This window comes from Podarcis raffonei, chromosome 16, assembly GCF_027172205.1.
Source record: "Podarcis raffonei isolate rPodRaf1 chromosome 16, rPodRaf1.pri, whole genome shotgun sequence".
Classification (NCBI taxonomy): domain Eukaryota; kingdom Metazoa; phylum Chordata; class Lepidosauria; order Squamata; family Lacertidae; genus Podarcis; species Podarcis raffonei.
Genome location: NC_070617.1, coordinates 34,355,566 through 34,370,307, shown reverse-complemented (window position 1 = coordinate 34,370,307; position 14,742 = coordinate 34,355,566). Strand labels below are relative to the sequence as shown.

General features: G+C 42.0%; 1 protein-coding gene across 4 annotated transcripts in view; it reads left to right on the top strand.

Moving 5' to 3' along the window:
• The first annotated feature begins 347 nt into the window (after positions 1-347).
• The window catches only part of SFSWAP (splicing factor SWAP), a 103,154-nt gene continuing 88,759 nt past the window's right edge, over positions 348-14,742 (top strand). Inside the window, exons 1-4 of one of the 4 annotated variants that reach the window (XM_053370227.1) lie at positions 348-814; positions 5,180-5,349; positions 5,907-6,041; positions 11,770-11,858. In XM_053370227.1, coding sequence (XP_053226202.1) covers positions 522-814; positions 5,180-5,349; positions 5,907-6,041; positions 11,770-11,858 — 687 coding nt within the window. In that variant the 5' untranslated portion in view covers positions 348-521. The other 3 variants (XM_053370226.1, XM_053370228.1, XM_053370229.1) reach the window with 3 other exon arrangements.

Genomic DNA, 14,742 nt, shown 5'->3' with positions numbered 1-14,742 from the left:
AGGCATGCTGGGAACTGTAGTCCAACAACATCTGGCTCGCGCCGGAGCTCTCTTTACCTTTTCTACTCTCTCTTCAGCCGCTTACCCCTTTTCTTAAACTCCGTTTTCATGACGGCACTTTCGCCACCACTCTCCCTCTCTGCTCCTTTCAACAATGTACTGTACGTATTCACGCTTTTCTCCCTCATCCCCTCCGCACGACACGCATCCCCTCAAGCAACCGCCCCCGCTTGCTGTCGCTTCGAAACCCCCTCCCCTCCCCATCGTCCAATTGACGAATCTGCTGAAGCTCAACTTCCTTCTCTCTTTTTTGCCCTCTCGGCGTTCGCCTCAGCCGCCGGAAGCGTCCCGGCCGCCATTTTGTCTCGGGCAATGGCGACGCTGCAGGGCCTTGAGAGGAGCCTGTCAGGGGGGATGGAGTCGTCGTCGTGAGTCCGGGGAGATAAGGGAAAACCGGGCGGGCGAGTTAACTTCTCCCCCGCCCCCCTTGGTTCGGGCGGGAGCAAGACTAGGCCTCGGCGATGTACGTGGGACGGGGCAGCGTGGCGGAGGCCGGGCCGGCGCCGCGGACCATCCTGTCGGTCGGCGGGGCGGCGTCGCGCCCTGCTGCGGCCGCGGCTGCGGGTCCGAGTGGCGGCGGTGGCAGTAGCAGCAGCAGCAGCAGCGACGGAGGAGGAGGAGGAGGAGGCCGCGTGGAGCTCCTCGTCTTCGGCTACGCGTGCAAGCTGTTCCGCGACGATGAGAAGGCCCTTCAGCAGGAGCAAGGCCGCCACCTCATCCCTTGGATGGGAGAGCCCTCCATCATGATCGATAGGTCGGTGCAAGCCAACCCCCCGCCCGCCTATCGCTTCTTCCTTTTCTGTCGTGGTTTTGCGTGTGTGTGTATGCGTGTGTGTGTATGCGTGTATCTTGCGTGTCACGCTTTCAACGACCCTCTGCCAAGCAGGATCAATAAAGGGAGACCGGGGGCGGGGTTAGGGGAGAGAGAGGGAAAAGGCGACACACATATACATACATATTGATATACATATACACACACTATGAAGGACTATTTTCATTGTTTTTGATTGGTTTGATTATTATTATTATTATTATTATTATTAATTTCATGAAATTTAATGCACCACTTGAATTTTTTTTAAGTACCTCAAAACAGTGTACAGAAAGATAAAACAGGAAAAAGAAAGGGGGGGATCACAGCTGTGCCAGAAGTTAAAATACTACAAGTATTAAGATTCACCTCTGCTTTCTAAGCACCTGGGCAGACTTGTCTAAACAGGAATGTTTCCATCAGGTGCTGAAAAACGTACAGTGAAAAGGAGGTGTCTGCTTGAACTCAATAGGCAGGGAGTTCCAAAGTGCAGGTGCTGCCACACTAAACGAATGGGTATTATGTGGCACCTGTATTTTGCTTCGTTTTATTTATTGAACAAGAAGAGTATTGTTTTACTCTCATCACCCAATTTTGCAGGCAGCTGTGTTGGTCTGTTTAAGAAAGCGACCGAGGGAAGGAGGAGATAAAAGACCCCCAAAAGTTAACAGTAAGGCAGGAGTGGGGAATCTGCATGCTGCCCCCACCAAAAAATGTTTTTGGGACTATAAATCCCATCGTTCTTGACTGCTGACCATGCAGTTTGAGCCCAGCAATATCTTGGGAAGGCTACACCTTTCCCACCTCTGGTTCAGTGTCTTTATTAAGGCTGATCTTTTGCACACTTAATTATCTGGGACTATGCACCTATCAAGTACAGTGGTGCTTGCTTCTGAGTAAACGTGTAGGGTTATACTGATGGAGCAGTTAAAAAAGAGTAGTGTTCTTTAGTTCCTAGCCTGTTGCCCTTATTTTACTATTGGGTGGGTGCAAAATCTCCCTTTCTGTCATTTGTTTGTGATGCCAAAAGGAGTAGGGAATTAACTATAAAGTTGAACAGATTTATCAAGGCATAAGCATCCATGGGCTGGAGCCCACTTTGTCCTCATTTGGCAGATAATGACAAATTTCCATATATATCCGAATTTGTGTGTATCCATGTGTTTAATTTTGGGTCTTTATCCTTTTTGATCAAAGCAGCATTTAAAAAGAACAAAACCATTAATAACAACTAGGTTAAAGTTAAAACAACAGCACATTGCTAGCTGAGGCTAGCATTTTATATATTTGGGCTCAAGCCCATGGATGTCTACGCTACAATAAAATTGTTCATCTTTAAGCTGCCACTGGGCTCCTTACTGTAGTTGATGTAGCAGACCAACGTGGCTACCCCTCTGGATTTGGTGGTGGCAGTGATCATACATGATCCATAGAAGTGATGGGGACGATGACACAAGACTCAGTTTGGGAGGGGGGGAGCGGGCAGTCTTAGGTAGAAGTGCTTTCTTGCAATATAGGATTCAGGCTTCACTTTTGATAACACTTGGTAATTCTAGAAGCCTCTGGCCTCCCCCAATGTTCACTTCCTTCCTGGCAGAGGGTTGACATATAATGCCCCCCCTCCCCCTTGTAGGAGGGTTGTGTATGGTTGTATATATTTATATATGCTGGGGTGGGAATGATCTCCTTTTCAAACCAAACTTCATAATGGCTTCTCCTATGAACTGAACGAAGACGAGCTTTTTTGTTTGTGTACTGGAAAATAAACAAAATAACTTGTCTCCTTTTCCCTTGGGTTTTAGATGGGTTTTCAAGTAGCCTAATTTTGGAATGTATCCCTTTTGGTATTGTGTTGGTGGCTGGAACGTTTTGTGATGGTACCTGGAATGTTTTGTATGGAAAATGCCTTTCCATCCTAACTTCCAGCAAGTCCTGTAGACTGATGGACTCAGCTGTTGGTGATGTGTCAGCCCTAAAATAAAATACCTCTTCCCTAGATCACTGTTGAGAGTCCGCCTCTTCTGTTGTTTAGCTTATTTCTGTTTCACTCTTCCTTCACTGCTGTCTAGGTGGCATCTTTGCAACACCCCATGTGAGGCAGGTTAAGTTGGTGAATAGTGATAGCTTTGTAGTGAATGAGCATCATAGCTCAACATGGACCCCAAACCTTCGATTCCTGCTTCTTAACATTTACATCTAGTATTGCTTCTGGCATGTGCCAGCAAATGTTTAAGCAGCTGCTACATATGTTGCTGTTTATCTAATTTGGTTCATTATGTTGCTGATTGGAGGTGCACTGGTAGGATTAGAATCTGATAGTGATTTTTGACTCGTGGAAACCTTTCTGATTGCAATGTTTAGGTAATGGCTTCTGCAATCTTTGTATATCTTCCTTACGCTTGGTAGTGCTTTCAATTTTGAACAAAGCCTTCTAAATGGAGCTTTGTGTCTGGTTGGATAGTCTCAGTGTTGGAAGATTTTCCGTCTGTGCTTTTAGTGGATGGTTATGTAGGGACTTTTTCACGAATACTAATATACAAGGAGACTGAACCAGATTTTTAAGTAGTGATGAATTCCCCATAACACTCAGCACAGGAAAGTCTGAATGACTTTGGTTTGAAAAGGGGCACATGGCATATTGTAAATGTTTGCTCCTTCCGTTTCAATTTCACACAAAGCCCCAAATTGAAAACTAATTTTTATGTTATGATAAATAATCCCAAAGTGATAGCACTCTTGAACTTAGGCAAAGCACATGACAAATTACTTTCCGTGGGAATTTCTGTAAAGGACCATTGTATGCCAGTAAAGACTGAAAATGAATTGTCTACAGAAAACCTCTATAGATACTAGATAATAAAGTTTCTTTTTCCAGGTACACAACCAAACAATTGTTTTTTGTTTGAAGGATTGGTGATGAGGTTATAAATTGATTATTGGTTGGAATTCGGTTCCATGCTAAGCAAATTGAATAGCAGTGTAAATTCAAGTGTCTTATGTGCTGGTGGAATTTTCAGTAGGATTAGGGATGGGGACACACACACACTTATTGGGCAGCTTGTAGTCTGGAATGAATCAGCTGTGAAGAACGGTGGGAGCAAATTGTAGCATATGCTCATGGCCTATAAAGTAAACAATCTACATTTGTAAATTAAGGAGGTTTGACAAACATACACACAACTGTAATACAAGTAGCTTTCAGATGGGCAGGGAAATTTTTATATTTTTCTAGGAATCCTCATTTTTATCTTGAGCTGTCCAAAATTGTTCATCTTCATCAGAAGATGAAATAACATTGGTATTGAGATATTCAAGGCCAAAATTCCTGTGGAAAAATGCTTTTGGTAATCTGTTGCTTGTTGTGATATTTTTTATTTTAAGCTGGTCAGACTTTTATGCAGTGTCCATCTCGGACTGGTGGAATTCATTGCTGTGTCAACTCACTTTTTCCAAATCACATGGAAACTATTGGATTATTACTAACATTCTTCAATAAACTAAGCTAAACCAATGTTGCACAAATCCACAGAAATTATTAGACAATAAAAATGCTTACTAAGTTACTTGCCAATCATACATTTATAGCACACACTTCAGTTTACAAAAATATATTTGATTGCCTGAGGGTGATTCTTACTTGCCAAAGGTGACTAAATGAAAAGCTGTTTACAAGCCCAAAATAAACCATTTAACTGTATTTAAGGAGACTTCTGTATCTCTTGAGCATTATGGTATTTTTAGTACCTTCTGTAGAGAACCTCCTTAAATTGCACATATGTTACTGTTCCTATATATGTGTGTCTCTCTATCACATAATCAGCACTTCTTTCCTCAGCCAAATGGCTAGGGGCCGAGCCTAGCCATGATTTTACCTCCAATGGACGCAAGTTTCTTTGGTGAAGATTTCTCCTGAGAGTTCGAGACTAGCAGAAAGAAGCGAGGAAATTGCGACCGTTTGGTTCTTACGGATAGGTATTTATGTATTTGGGTTTGTGTAAATGTAACATATTGCCTTTCCACAAAAAATATGTATTTTATCAAGGGTGTTGAATGGTTGAACCATAAACGGTAAGAACAATGGAGGAATTGGTTCTTTTTTAACTAGTAAGATCTTTTGTAATAGTCTTAAAAGGGGATTTGAAACCTATATTTTAAAAAAATTGTAGTGGGTGAGAAGTGATTAGTCAGATTAAAATACTGATTTAATTCATATTAAATCTTCTTTTTCAAATGTGTGTGGTAAGTATTTGTATAGTGGCAGAAACTAAAGCCAAAGTTCTTCCATTGACCATATCTTTCATGTTGCAGGTATGATGGGCGTGGTCACCTGCATGACCTTTCTGAATATGATGCTGAATATTCCACATGGAACAGAGATTACCAGTTGTCTGAAGAGGAGGCTAGAATAGAAGCCCTCTGTGATGAAGAGAGGTATTTAGCCTTGCGTACGGACTTGCTTGAGGAGGAGGCAAGGCAAGGTATTGCTCAAGGACAACTTCCTGAGTTAGAACACATTTAATTGAAAATAACTTTTTAAAAAATTTGTTCCCACTCATTATATACTCACTCTTTCTGATATTATTTTGACAGTACCCAGTGGATTCGAAAAGCAAGCGTCTTTGCGTATCTGAGAGGACCTCAGGATAGTTTATATGTAGAGCCACACAGAATTTGCCCAAGTTTTGAGGGCAGGCTGAGAATTGAGACACTTTTAACTGTTCTTCTTTAACAGTATTGTATCAATTAAAAAGTTCATGTCTTTGTCTTTGTTTTAAGTAGAATGATTTAACTCTTAAGACACTTATCTCAGCAGGAGAAAACCGATCATCCAGACAAAACAAAAAAAAAGCATATGCCTTCTGCCCCCTGGGGCTGACACAAGTCTCACTGACCACAGATGACCTGTGTGGTGCATTTGCTGTAAATGGTTGTGGTTGAATGTTAGGTTTCAAACCATTAACATACTTTGAAAAAATAAAAGTCTTCTGGGAGTTTTGTGTTCATTTTTTAATTGAATTTTGCATTTTTATTCAAGAGGAAGAATATAAGAGACTGAGTGAAGCTTTGGCAGAAGACGGTACCTATAATGCAGTGGGATTCACTTACAGTAGTGATTACTATGATCCTTCGGAGCCCACTGAGGAGGAGGAACAGCCTTCAAAAGCAAAAGGTAAGATTCTATGGATTATTAGGGAGAGTACCTTTTTCTTCAGAAATAATACTTTCAGGCTCAGCATGTGAACTGTATGAGAGATCTAGAAAGAACAATCTTGTTGAAGATGCATTATCATCCTATGCCATTTGTCAAATTATCTGAGCAAACTGAGAGCTTTGTCATTATGCAAATAGGCAAAATTCTGTTAAGTTATTTTCTGTGTTTCCTGGGGACTCCAATGTTATGGATGCCAGAGATGTCCCTCTCAAGCAGGAATGAGAAACCTGTGCCTATTCAAAGGTTGTTGAACTCCAGTGATCAGCCTCAGCCAACATAGCCAGTGATCAGGGGTGCTTGGAGTTGTAGTTCAGCAGCATTTGGATGGCAACTGATACTCCATCCTGATTTGAGGAAAGACAGGTAGGCATGAACTTCATTCTGAAGCCTTTAGTTTTATATTTATAGCAAGGAGACGAGAGTTCAAATTGTTTTGCCTTTTTTTTTAGTAGTTCACCTTTATTGCTTGTCTTTATTTAGTAGTTTTTTAAATCTTTTGGTGATTATCAAAGAGTCATGCATGAACCTCAACACAAAGTTTTTTATTTCCCTTTGTGTTTCTTTTCTGGGAACTTCAGCTGGACAAGAATAACGGCTAGAGCGCCGGTGGCGGATAACCCATTCCAAATCTGACCAGACACAGGTTAGAGCTCAACGTCGAGCCTACCAAGTGGCGATAGCGACGGCGAAGAAGACTTTCTTCGCCGCCTCTATTGCATCTGCGGAAAAAAGCAGCAGGAGACTTTTTCAGGTGGTTCACAATTTAGTGGAACCACCTGCGACATCGGGGCCCAGTACGGGCCACATGATCGCCTGCAATGATTTTGCAAAGTTTTTTGCAGATAAAATCGCTCAGATTCGGGAAGAAGTAGACTCCACCGTGGGAGCAGGGCCAGGGCGGGAGAGTGCTAGAGTCCTGTCTAGTCAAGTTGTGTGGGATCAATTCCAATCTGTTACCTCCGAGGATGTGGACAGGCTGCTTGGACGAGTGAAGCCAACCACCTGTCTCCTGGATCCTTGCCCATCCTGGCTTATAAAAGCTAGCCGGGAAGGACTGGGCGATGGGCTTCGTGGGGTGGTGAATGCTTCCCTGGGAGCCTTCCCAGACCTGCTGAAAGAGGCGGTTATTAAACCGCTTCTTAAAAAACCATCTTTAGATGTGGCCACGATGGCCAATTATCGCCCAGTCTCAAATCTTCCATTCTTGGGCAAGGTGATTGAGTGAGTGGTTGCTGAACAACTCCAGGCACGCCTGGAAGAAGTGGACCATTTGGATCCCTTCCAGTCGGGATTCAGGCCTCATGATGGGACTGAAACTGCCTTGGTCGCACTGGTTGATGATCTCCGGCGGGCTAGGGACAAAGGTGAGAGCTGTTTCCTAGTTCTGCTGGATCTCTCAGCGGCGTTTGATACCATCGACCATAACATCCTTCTGGACCGTCTTGAGGGGCTGGGAGCTGGGGGCACTGTCATACAGTGGTTCCGCTCCTTCCTCCTGGGCCGTGTTCAGAAAGTGGTGGGGGGGGATGAGTGTTCAGACTCCTGGGCTCTCACTTGTGGGGTGCCTCAGGGTTCTGTCCTCTCCCCCATGCTTTTCAAAATTTACATGCAGCCACTGGGAGAGATCATCAGGAGGTTTGAGCTGGGTGTTCATCACTATGCGGATGATACCCAGCTCTACCTCTCTTTTAAATCAGAACCAGTGAAGGCGGTGAAGGTCCTGTGTGAGTGTCTGGAGGCGGTTGGAGGATGGATGGCGGCTAACAGATTGAGGTTGAATCCTGACAAGACAGAAGTACTGTTTTGGGGGGACAGGAGGCGGGCAGGTGTGGAGTATTCCCTGGTCCTGAATGGGGTAACTGTGCCCCTGAAGGACCAGGTGCGCAGCCTGGGAGTCATTTTGGACTCACAGCTGTCCATGGAGGCACAGGTCAAATCTGTGTCCAGGGCAGCTGTTTACCAGCTCCATCTGGTACGTAGGCTGAGACCCTATCTGCCTGCAGACTGTCTCGCCAGAGTGGTGCATGCTCTGGTTATCTCCCGCTTGGACTACTGCAATGCGCTCTACGTGGGGCTACCTTTGAAGGTGACCCAGAAACTACAACTAATCCAGATTGCGGCAGCTAGACTGGTGACTGGGAGCGGCCGCCGAGACCATATAACACCGGTCTTGAAAGACCTACATTGGCTCCCAGTACGTTTCTGAGCACAATTCAAAGTGTTGGTGCTGACCTTTAAAGCCCTAAACGGCCTCGGTCCAGTATATCTGAAGGAGCGTCTCCACCCCCATCGTTTTGCCCGGACACTGAGGTCCAGCTCCGAGGGCCTTCTGGCGGTTCCCTCACTGCGAGAGGCCAAGTTACAGGGAACCAGGCAGAGGGCCTTCTCGGTAGTGGCGCCCGCCCTGTGGAACGCCCTCCCATCAGATGTCAAAGAGATAAACAACTACCTGACATTCAGAAGACATCTGAAGGCAGCCCTGCTCAGGGAAGTTTTTAATATGTGACATTTTAGTGTATTTTTCATCTTTGTTGGAAGCCGCCCAGAGTGGCTGGGGAAACCCAGCCAGATGGGCGGGGTGCAAATAATAAATTATTATTATTATTATTATTATTATTATTATTATTATTATTATTAAAGTTGGGAAAGGGCTTCTTAATTGTATAACATGTAATTAACACATTGATCCTAGAAATTAGAAGGTTGTATTTTTTAAAAAAAATACTGGCCTCTAAAAGTAATAAAATTAAATACAAAAACAAAAAACTTCATATTAATTAAGATCTATCAAATATATAATGTTTGTTTTAAAAATTACAATTCCCTTCTTCAGTATTTCATTTTTTGTTATAGTTGACCATGTTTACTTATGTTAATCAATGGAGACACATGGACAAACTGAAATGAAATTATTCAAGGCTGCAAAAACTTTCTGGGAGGATTCTGCCTTGTCATAGAATATCAAATGTGTGGTTATTTTAAATACCCTCTCCTAAGAGAGAATTGCTTTGATGCAGTACAGAAGCTCAGTATTCTTTTACAAACACACTGAGGAATTTTCTATGCAGTCAGAAACAAGAGAACTCTGTAGTGATTGTCAGCTTTTGGTAAGAACTCTGTTTTTGTTGCTGCCAAAACTGCCTGTGGGTGAAGGCAAGGGGAACTGTTAGTTAGTTAGTTAGTTAGTTAGTTAGTTAGTTAGTTAGTTAGTTAGTTATGGCCCAGGTTGTTCAGGTTATCTAAACCCTATTTGAGAATAGCGAGTCAGAATTTTAAAGGGCAAAGAAGTAGCAGTTATTTGGTTCGATTAACATGTTTGGTTTCCCTCCCCTAGACGCTCTTTGAGAAACTCAAAATGCTTTTAACACTTAGTAATGGCAAGACTCACTGTTGTGTCAAATCTTACAACACACTTCTAGAGTTTTTAGCGCCACTGGAGTGAAACATGTTCTTAAGGCAGATCATTAAAGCAGGCTCCCTGTAGTGAACTTAGTTGTCTCAAAGTGTCTTCCTAAACAGGAGGTAGAACAGTAGCTTTGCAGAAAACTGTTGAAAATATTTGAGAAGTGTAGGGAGGTTAAGTCTCTTCATCTGCTCCACATCTTGCAGTCCCTGCAGATTTAGGACAAAAAGCAGACTCAACACTTCCCTGCTCTTTTGGCTTGTGTTGTACCATAATAGTTAAAGTCAGAATTCTACAATTTAAGCAGAAATCTGATTGTTTATCTGCTTTATCTTTCTCCAACTTTTCTGACAATTGGGTCCCAAAGTGGTTTACATCAGTAATAATTAAAGCAAAATAATCAGGCCTGACCATCAGGATAACAAATTAAAAGAACAAGGCACATAAGGGAAGGGGAGTCATGGGAAAGGATAGAGGGAACCCTCTTCTTCAAAACTTAGAATTAAGTAGTATGCTGTAAGCAGGCATGTAGCCATATGAGGCCAGGACGATTTCCCCCTTGCTTGAGTTCTCATTTGAATAGCAATGGGTTCTTGTTCCTTTTGGCTGATAAATGGGACCCATGTTTCTGCAGCCTCGGTGCAACTGGAAGTTGAATGAATTGAGTTATTTCTGAGTGTGGAAAGCAAGCTCCCTGCATTATTTCTGGCCAGTGGATGGGGCTGGTTGAGCTGTCTCTTACCTTTATGTTCTTCCTTGGTTCCCTGGCCAATGTGATGCCTTTCAGCTGTGCCATCCCAGGGCAATCCTGTTCTGAGGTGTTCCTGAGCCCATTGATTTTGTGTATCATAATCATATGACCTATACCACCTGTCAGTAGGAGCCATTTTGTATAATGGAGGCATATCTGACTCTATAGCAAATGAAAAGTCATATGTGTATTAGAACAATATAGAAATATCAAAAACATTTCAATGAAATTCTTTTGTTGTCAAGTTTGGTATCCTTTTGTGTCCTTATTAGATAGCTCCAAACTCTGGTTGAGCGGGATTGGTGTTAATTATGGCTGTGAGAATTCACAAAGGGGAGGGGAGGCGACATACCAATTCTGTGTTAAGAACTCAGGTTGTTAACACTATGTGTGCCCACTGTGGTTTTAGGTTGTCACAAAAGCACTCGCACAGGTTGCCTTTGCTTGATTTAAAGAGACCTTTTCTCTTGTTCCTCTGCAGCCCTCTGTGCCCATCCTATGCTGGCTCAGGAGGGTCCCCCGCCCTCTGGAGAAGCCTTTCAGATGATGGGGAGGGGGGCAGGGGAGGGAGCAAGTGTCTTTAAAAAGAAAAGCAAGTGAAAACCAGTGCAGATCTGGCCTGAAGTATAGTAAACATTGGGTGAAGTTTAATGGCATTATTTATTAACTGCACCTCTGTGCTTTTTGTTGTATTCTTAAGAATGCTTTAAGATTACATGCATTAAAGGACTAGGTGCCATTGTACTGGTGAGCCTCTCTGTTTACTGATACTAATTGAGTTGAAAGGAATGAGAATTGTAGGATAGGAAGAGGCAGGGGGCAGGGAGAACAATCAGTTCAAAAGCCAGAAGGTGGATTGTATCAAGATTTGCACAAAAGATTTATTTCTAGCCATTTTGAAATAATATGGTTGCATATACACTTTGAAGAGAACATTTTCCTCTTATTAATTGGTTCTGATCCCATGAACCATGTATGCTGGAATGTCACTTCATTGCAGGTGTTCTATGTCAGTTCCAGGAAACACAGTCTTGCTGTGATGGTTTAATTGCTTTGAGATACAAAGAGATATAATTTCCGCCATCCTTCTTTGTAAAGATGTGTGTATTTCAGGTGAGGTTGAGAGCTTAATTACAGTCCAGAAAAAAGAACCTCAAAGATAATATATGTAGTAGACTGTGGCACGTGTGGATTTTTAGTTAGATTATCTGCCGTTTGTGGGGGATGGAGTGGGAATTGCTATGAAGTTCCTGGGTGGTTTGAATGTTTCTGTTGTAAATAAACCCTGACAATCTGACTTTATTTGCTGTTCATAATTGCACAATTAATCACAGGCATATTTTTAGATTTTTTTGGTGGCAAGGATAGGCCAACCAAATAGAAACTATGAAACAAAAATTGGAATTATAAAAAGCATTAAAATATGTAGGAAAAAATTGACTGTCAAACATGTTAAGAGTGCTTATGCTATGGTTTATGTGTGTTGTGTTCAGATTGCAAAACTAGCTGTTATATCATTTTCTTATTAATAGCTGCTGCGGCCAAGGCAGAACATGTAGAGGAAAATGAAGAACCATTTGTTGCTCCTTTGGGACTGACTGTACCTTCTGACGTGGAGCTGGTAAGTGTAGTATGTGTATGTGTTTCAATGTCATATCTGAAACATTTTTGAAATGACTGAGTTTTTGTTTTTCTGGAATTACTTGTTATGCAGAAAGAGTTTGGCAACCAATTCTAAAAAAATGTATTGTAAAATCTTCCTAGGAATCTTGTCAGAAGTCATGCTGCTCAGTGCTTGGTCTTAATTGAAATCAGCAGACTTAGGCTCAAATCATATACACACCTGGCAGTATGCCTCATTGAACACTGGGTGACCTGCTCCCAAGTAAATATGCACAGGATCTGGCTGTTAAATGTTTCCCGTATTAATTCCTAAACTGTCTCCTGGGGAAACATTAGTGTGCTAGGAGGGGAGTACTTGTGTTGCACCGAGTCCACAGTAGAGGCCTGTGCTTGCTATATTGGTATATGGGAAGTTTCTTTGCACTGAGTCAGACCATTGTTCCATCTAGCTCAGTATTGTGTACCGTTGCTGGCAGCAGCCCTCCAGGTTTTTAGTTGGGGATATTTGTAGCTCTGGCATGCAGCCCCTGGGAAGGCTGACCAGGATGGGAAATAGGGCACCAGACTGGAAAAGGTTCTCCGTTGCTTCTCAAGTGTCGAGTAATTCTTTACACACTCCAGACTTTTCTGGAGGGTTAAATGAACCAAAATGAAGGGTTAAATGAACCATGTTAATTTAGAGTTTCCTAAATTTGGGAAATGCTGGCCTAGCATATTTATTGAACAGCTGAAATAATGTAAAATACACATTTATGAATTCCAGTATATTAAACACCTTGCAAAGTGGATTCTTGACAAATCCAACACTAAAAGTGTTAACCTGCTGTCAGGATTGTTCCCTTAACAGCGTGAAGCTGATTAACAGCATGGAATGGATTAACAACTTGTTGATGGATTCTTAACTTTAAATTGAAAAAACAACAGCGGTATACTTGGTTCCACAATTTAACTGAACAGACATTTGCTATTAGGTATCTTAGGGTAGAACAGGCAGGAGCTGAATATTTCTTTTTTAATATAGATAACAACAGTAGATGTGCTTCAGCTAACATATCTAATCATGTTTTTCTTTGGAAATTCTTTGGTGTCCTATTGATGCAGATTTTGCTGAAAGAATGCAGAGGTAGGCAATGAAATCAGGTCACTTCTGTGTCTTTGCCCACCTACTGTCTTTCAGCACCTATTGCAAATCTGATCACCCATACATTGGTTGCAGTGTTTGGATGGTGCCTACACATGTGAAGTCCAACATGCATAGGCCTGAACAATGTGGTTTTTAACTCCGATAAATTGCAGGAAATAATTTTGCTGTTTGTAGACTGTGCAAATGTTTTAGCACAGCTTAATAAGACTATGCTTCACCATCTTAAGAATCTGAAGACAGTGTGTTTCCTGTAGACATTAGGAACTGCCAAAGTCCCCAGTACTGTTCAGGGATAATCAGCATTAGGTTGTAGTGTGTAGGCTTCTGCCATATCTGTAGTTGCATCCGAAAGCATTTTTTACAGGTCATTTTTCACTGACGTATCAGTAGTGCTAGCAATCATACCTGCGATATAAGACAACCTGTAATGTCTTTCAGTCAATATCCAGACTATTTACTGGGGGTTTTTTTCTTCTTAATCTTGCCACAAAAGCAGGTATATATCACAAAAATGTGTGTTTTAAGGTCTTTTCAACTATTGCACATGTCCTTCAGTTAGATTTGTCAGTATGGATTCATCATCTTGTAATTCCTTTCCTCAAATATTGTTCCCCTGTTGCTTTTTAAAATAACCACACAATTGGAGTTATGCTGAGTTGTTACATAAGAAACACATGAAGCTGTCGATATAAAATCTGATGCCAACTGTGTAAAGGAAATTGTGCAAAAGGCTGATTTCAGTAGCAATGCATCATTTTAGAATTATGGAGGTGTTTTTTTTTAAAAAGAGGAGGATGAAAATGCATCTTGTGTAAGTAATTAAGGAAAACAGAGCTAGTGAAGTGGAAAATTAAACAAAAACTCTGAGCAGTGTACTGCCGTAGAGCTCTTAAAGCTCTTAAATGACACATTTCTTTGAATGGTTTAGTTCTTAGAAGGCTAAGTTGTCATAGTCAGCAATAGTGGATAGTATTGCAGTCATTCTCTTCTCCGTTTAAGGAGGGTCTAGGATATACATGCATTATGCTTCTAATAGTTCATCTCTGTGCATGGCATGCATATGACGGGAAGCTCTGAAACTAATGTTCTACTATAAATACTGCTCACCAGAAAGTATGTCCTTGTGAAGTTCATTTAGATAGTAGCTGTGCCTGTATTGGAAAAGAATCATAGTTGTTTATTGTTGTGGGAAAGCATGCTGGAGCCAAAATGGGTGTAGAAAAATGAATAACGTGATTAATTTGATCATCTTGATTGCTTTCTGAGCAGTTGGCATTTGCAGTTACCCAAGCTTTCTAATCTAGATTTTGTAAAATGAGGTCTAGGAGCATTGTTTGAAAGGTCTTGTACAGCTTGTCACTCCCCAAGCTGAACATGGTCCACCATCCATGTATTAAGTAGAATTTCTGCAGTGCTAGGTAGATAGGAGTTTTGAGTCTCTACCAGTCTTCAATAACATAGTTTGGATGATTTGGCATTTCCGTGCTCTCTGACTTCTGTCACTGTGTTTCATTGCACCAGAAGTGGTTTATTCATGCTGGCCACATGACCTGGAAAGCTGTCTCTGCGCAAACGCTGGCTCTTTCAGCCTGAAGTGAGATGAGTGCAGCACCCCATAGTTGCCTTTGACTGGACTTAACCGTCCAGGGGTCCTTTATCTTACCCTTTTTTTTAGTTTGGATGATCATATAATGCCTTAATAAATTGAGATAACAATATGTTTCATTTGCTCCTCTCT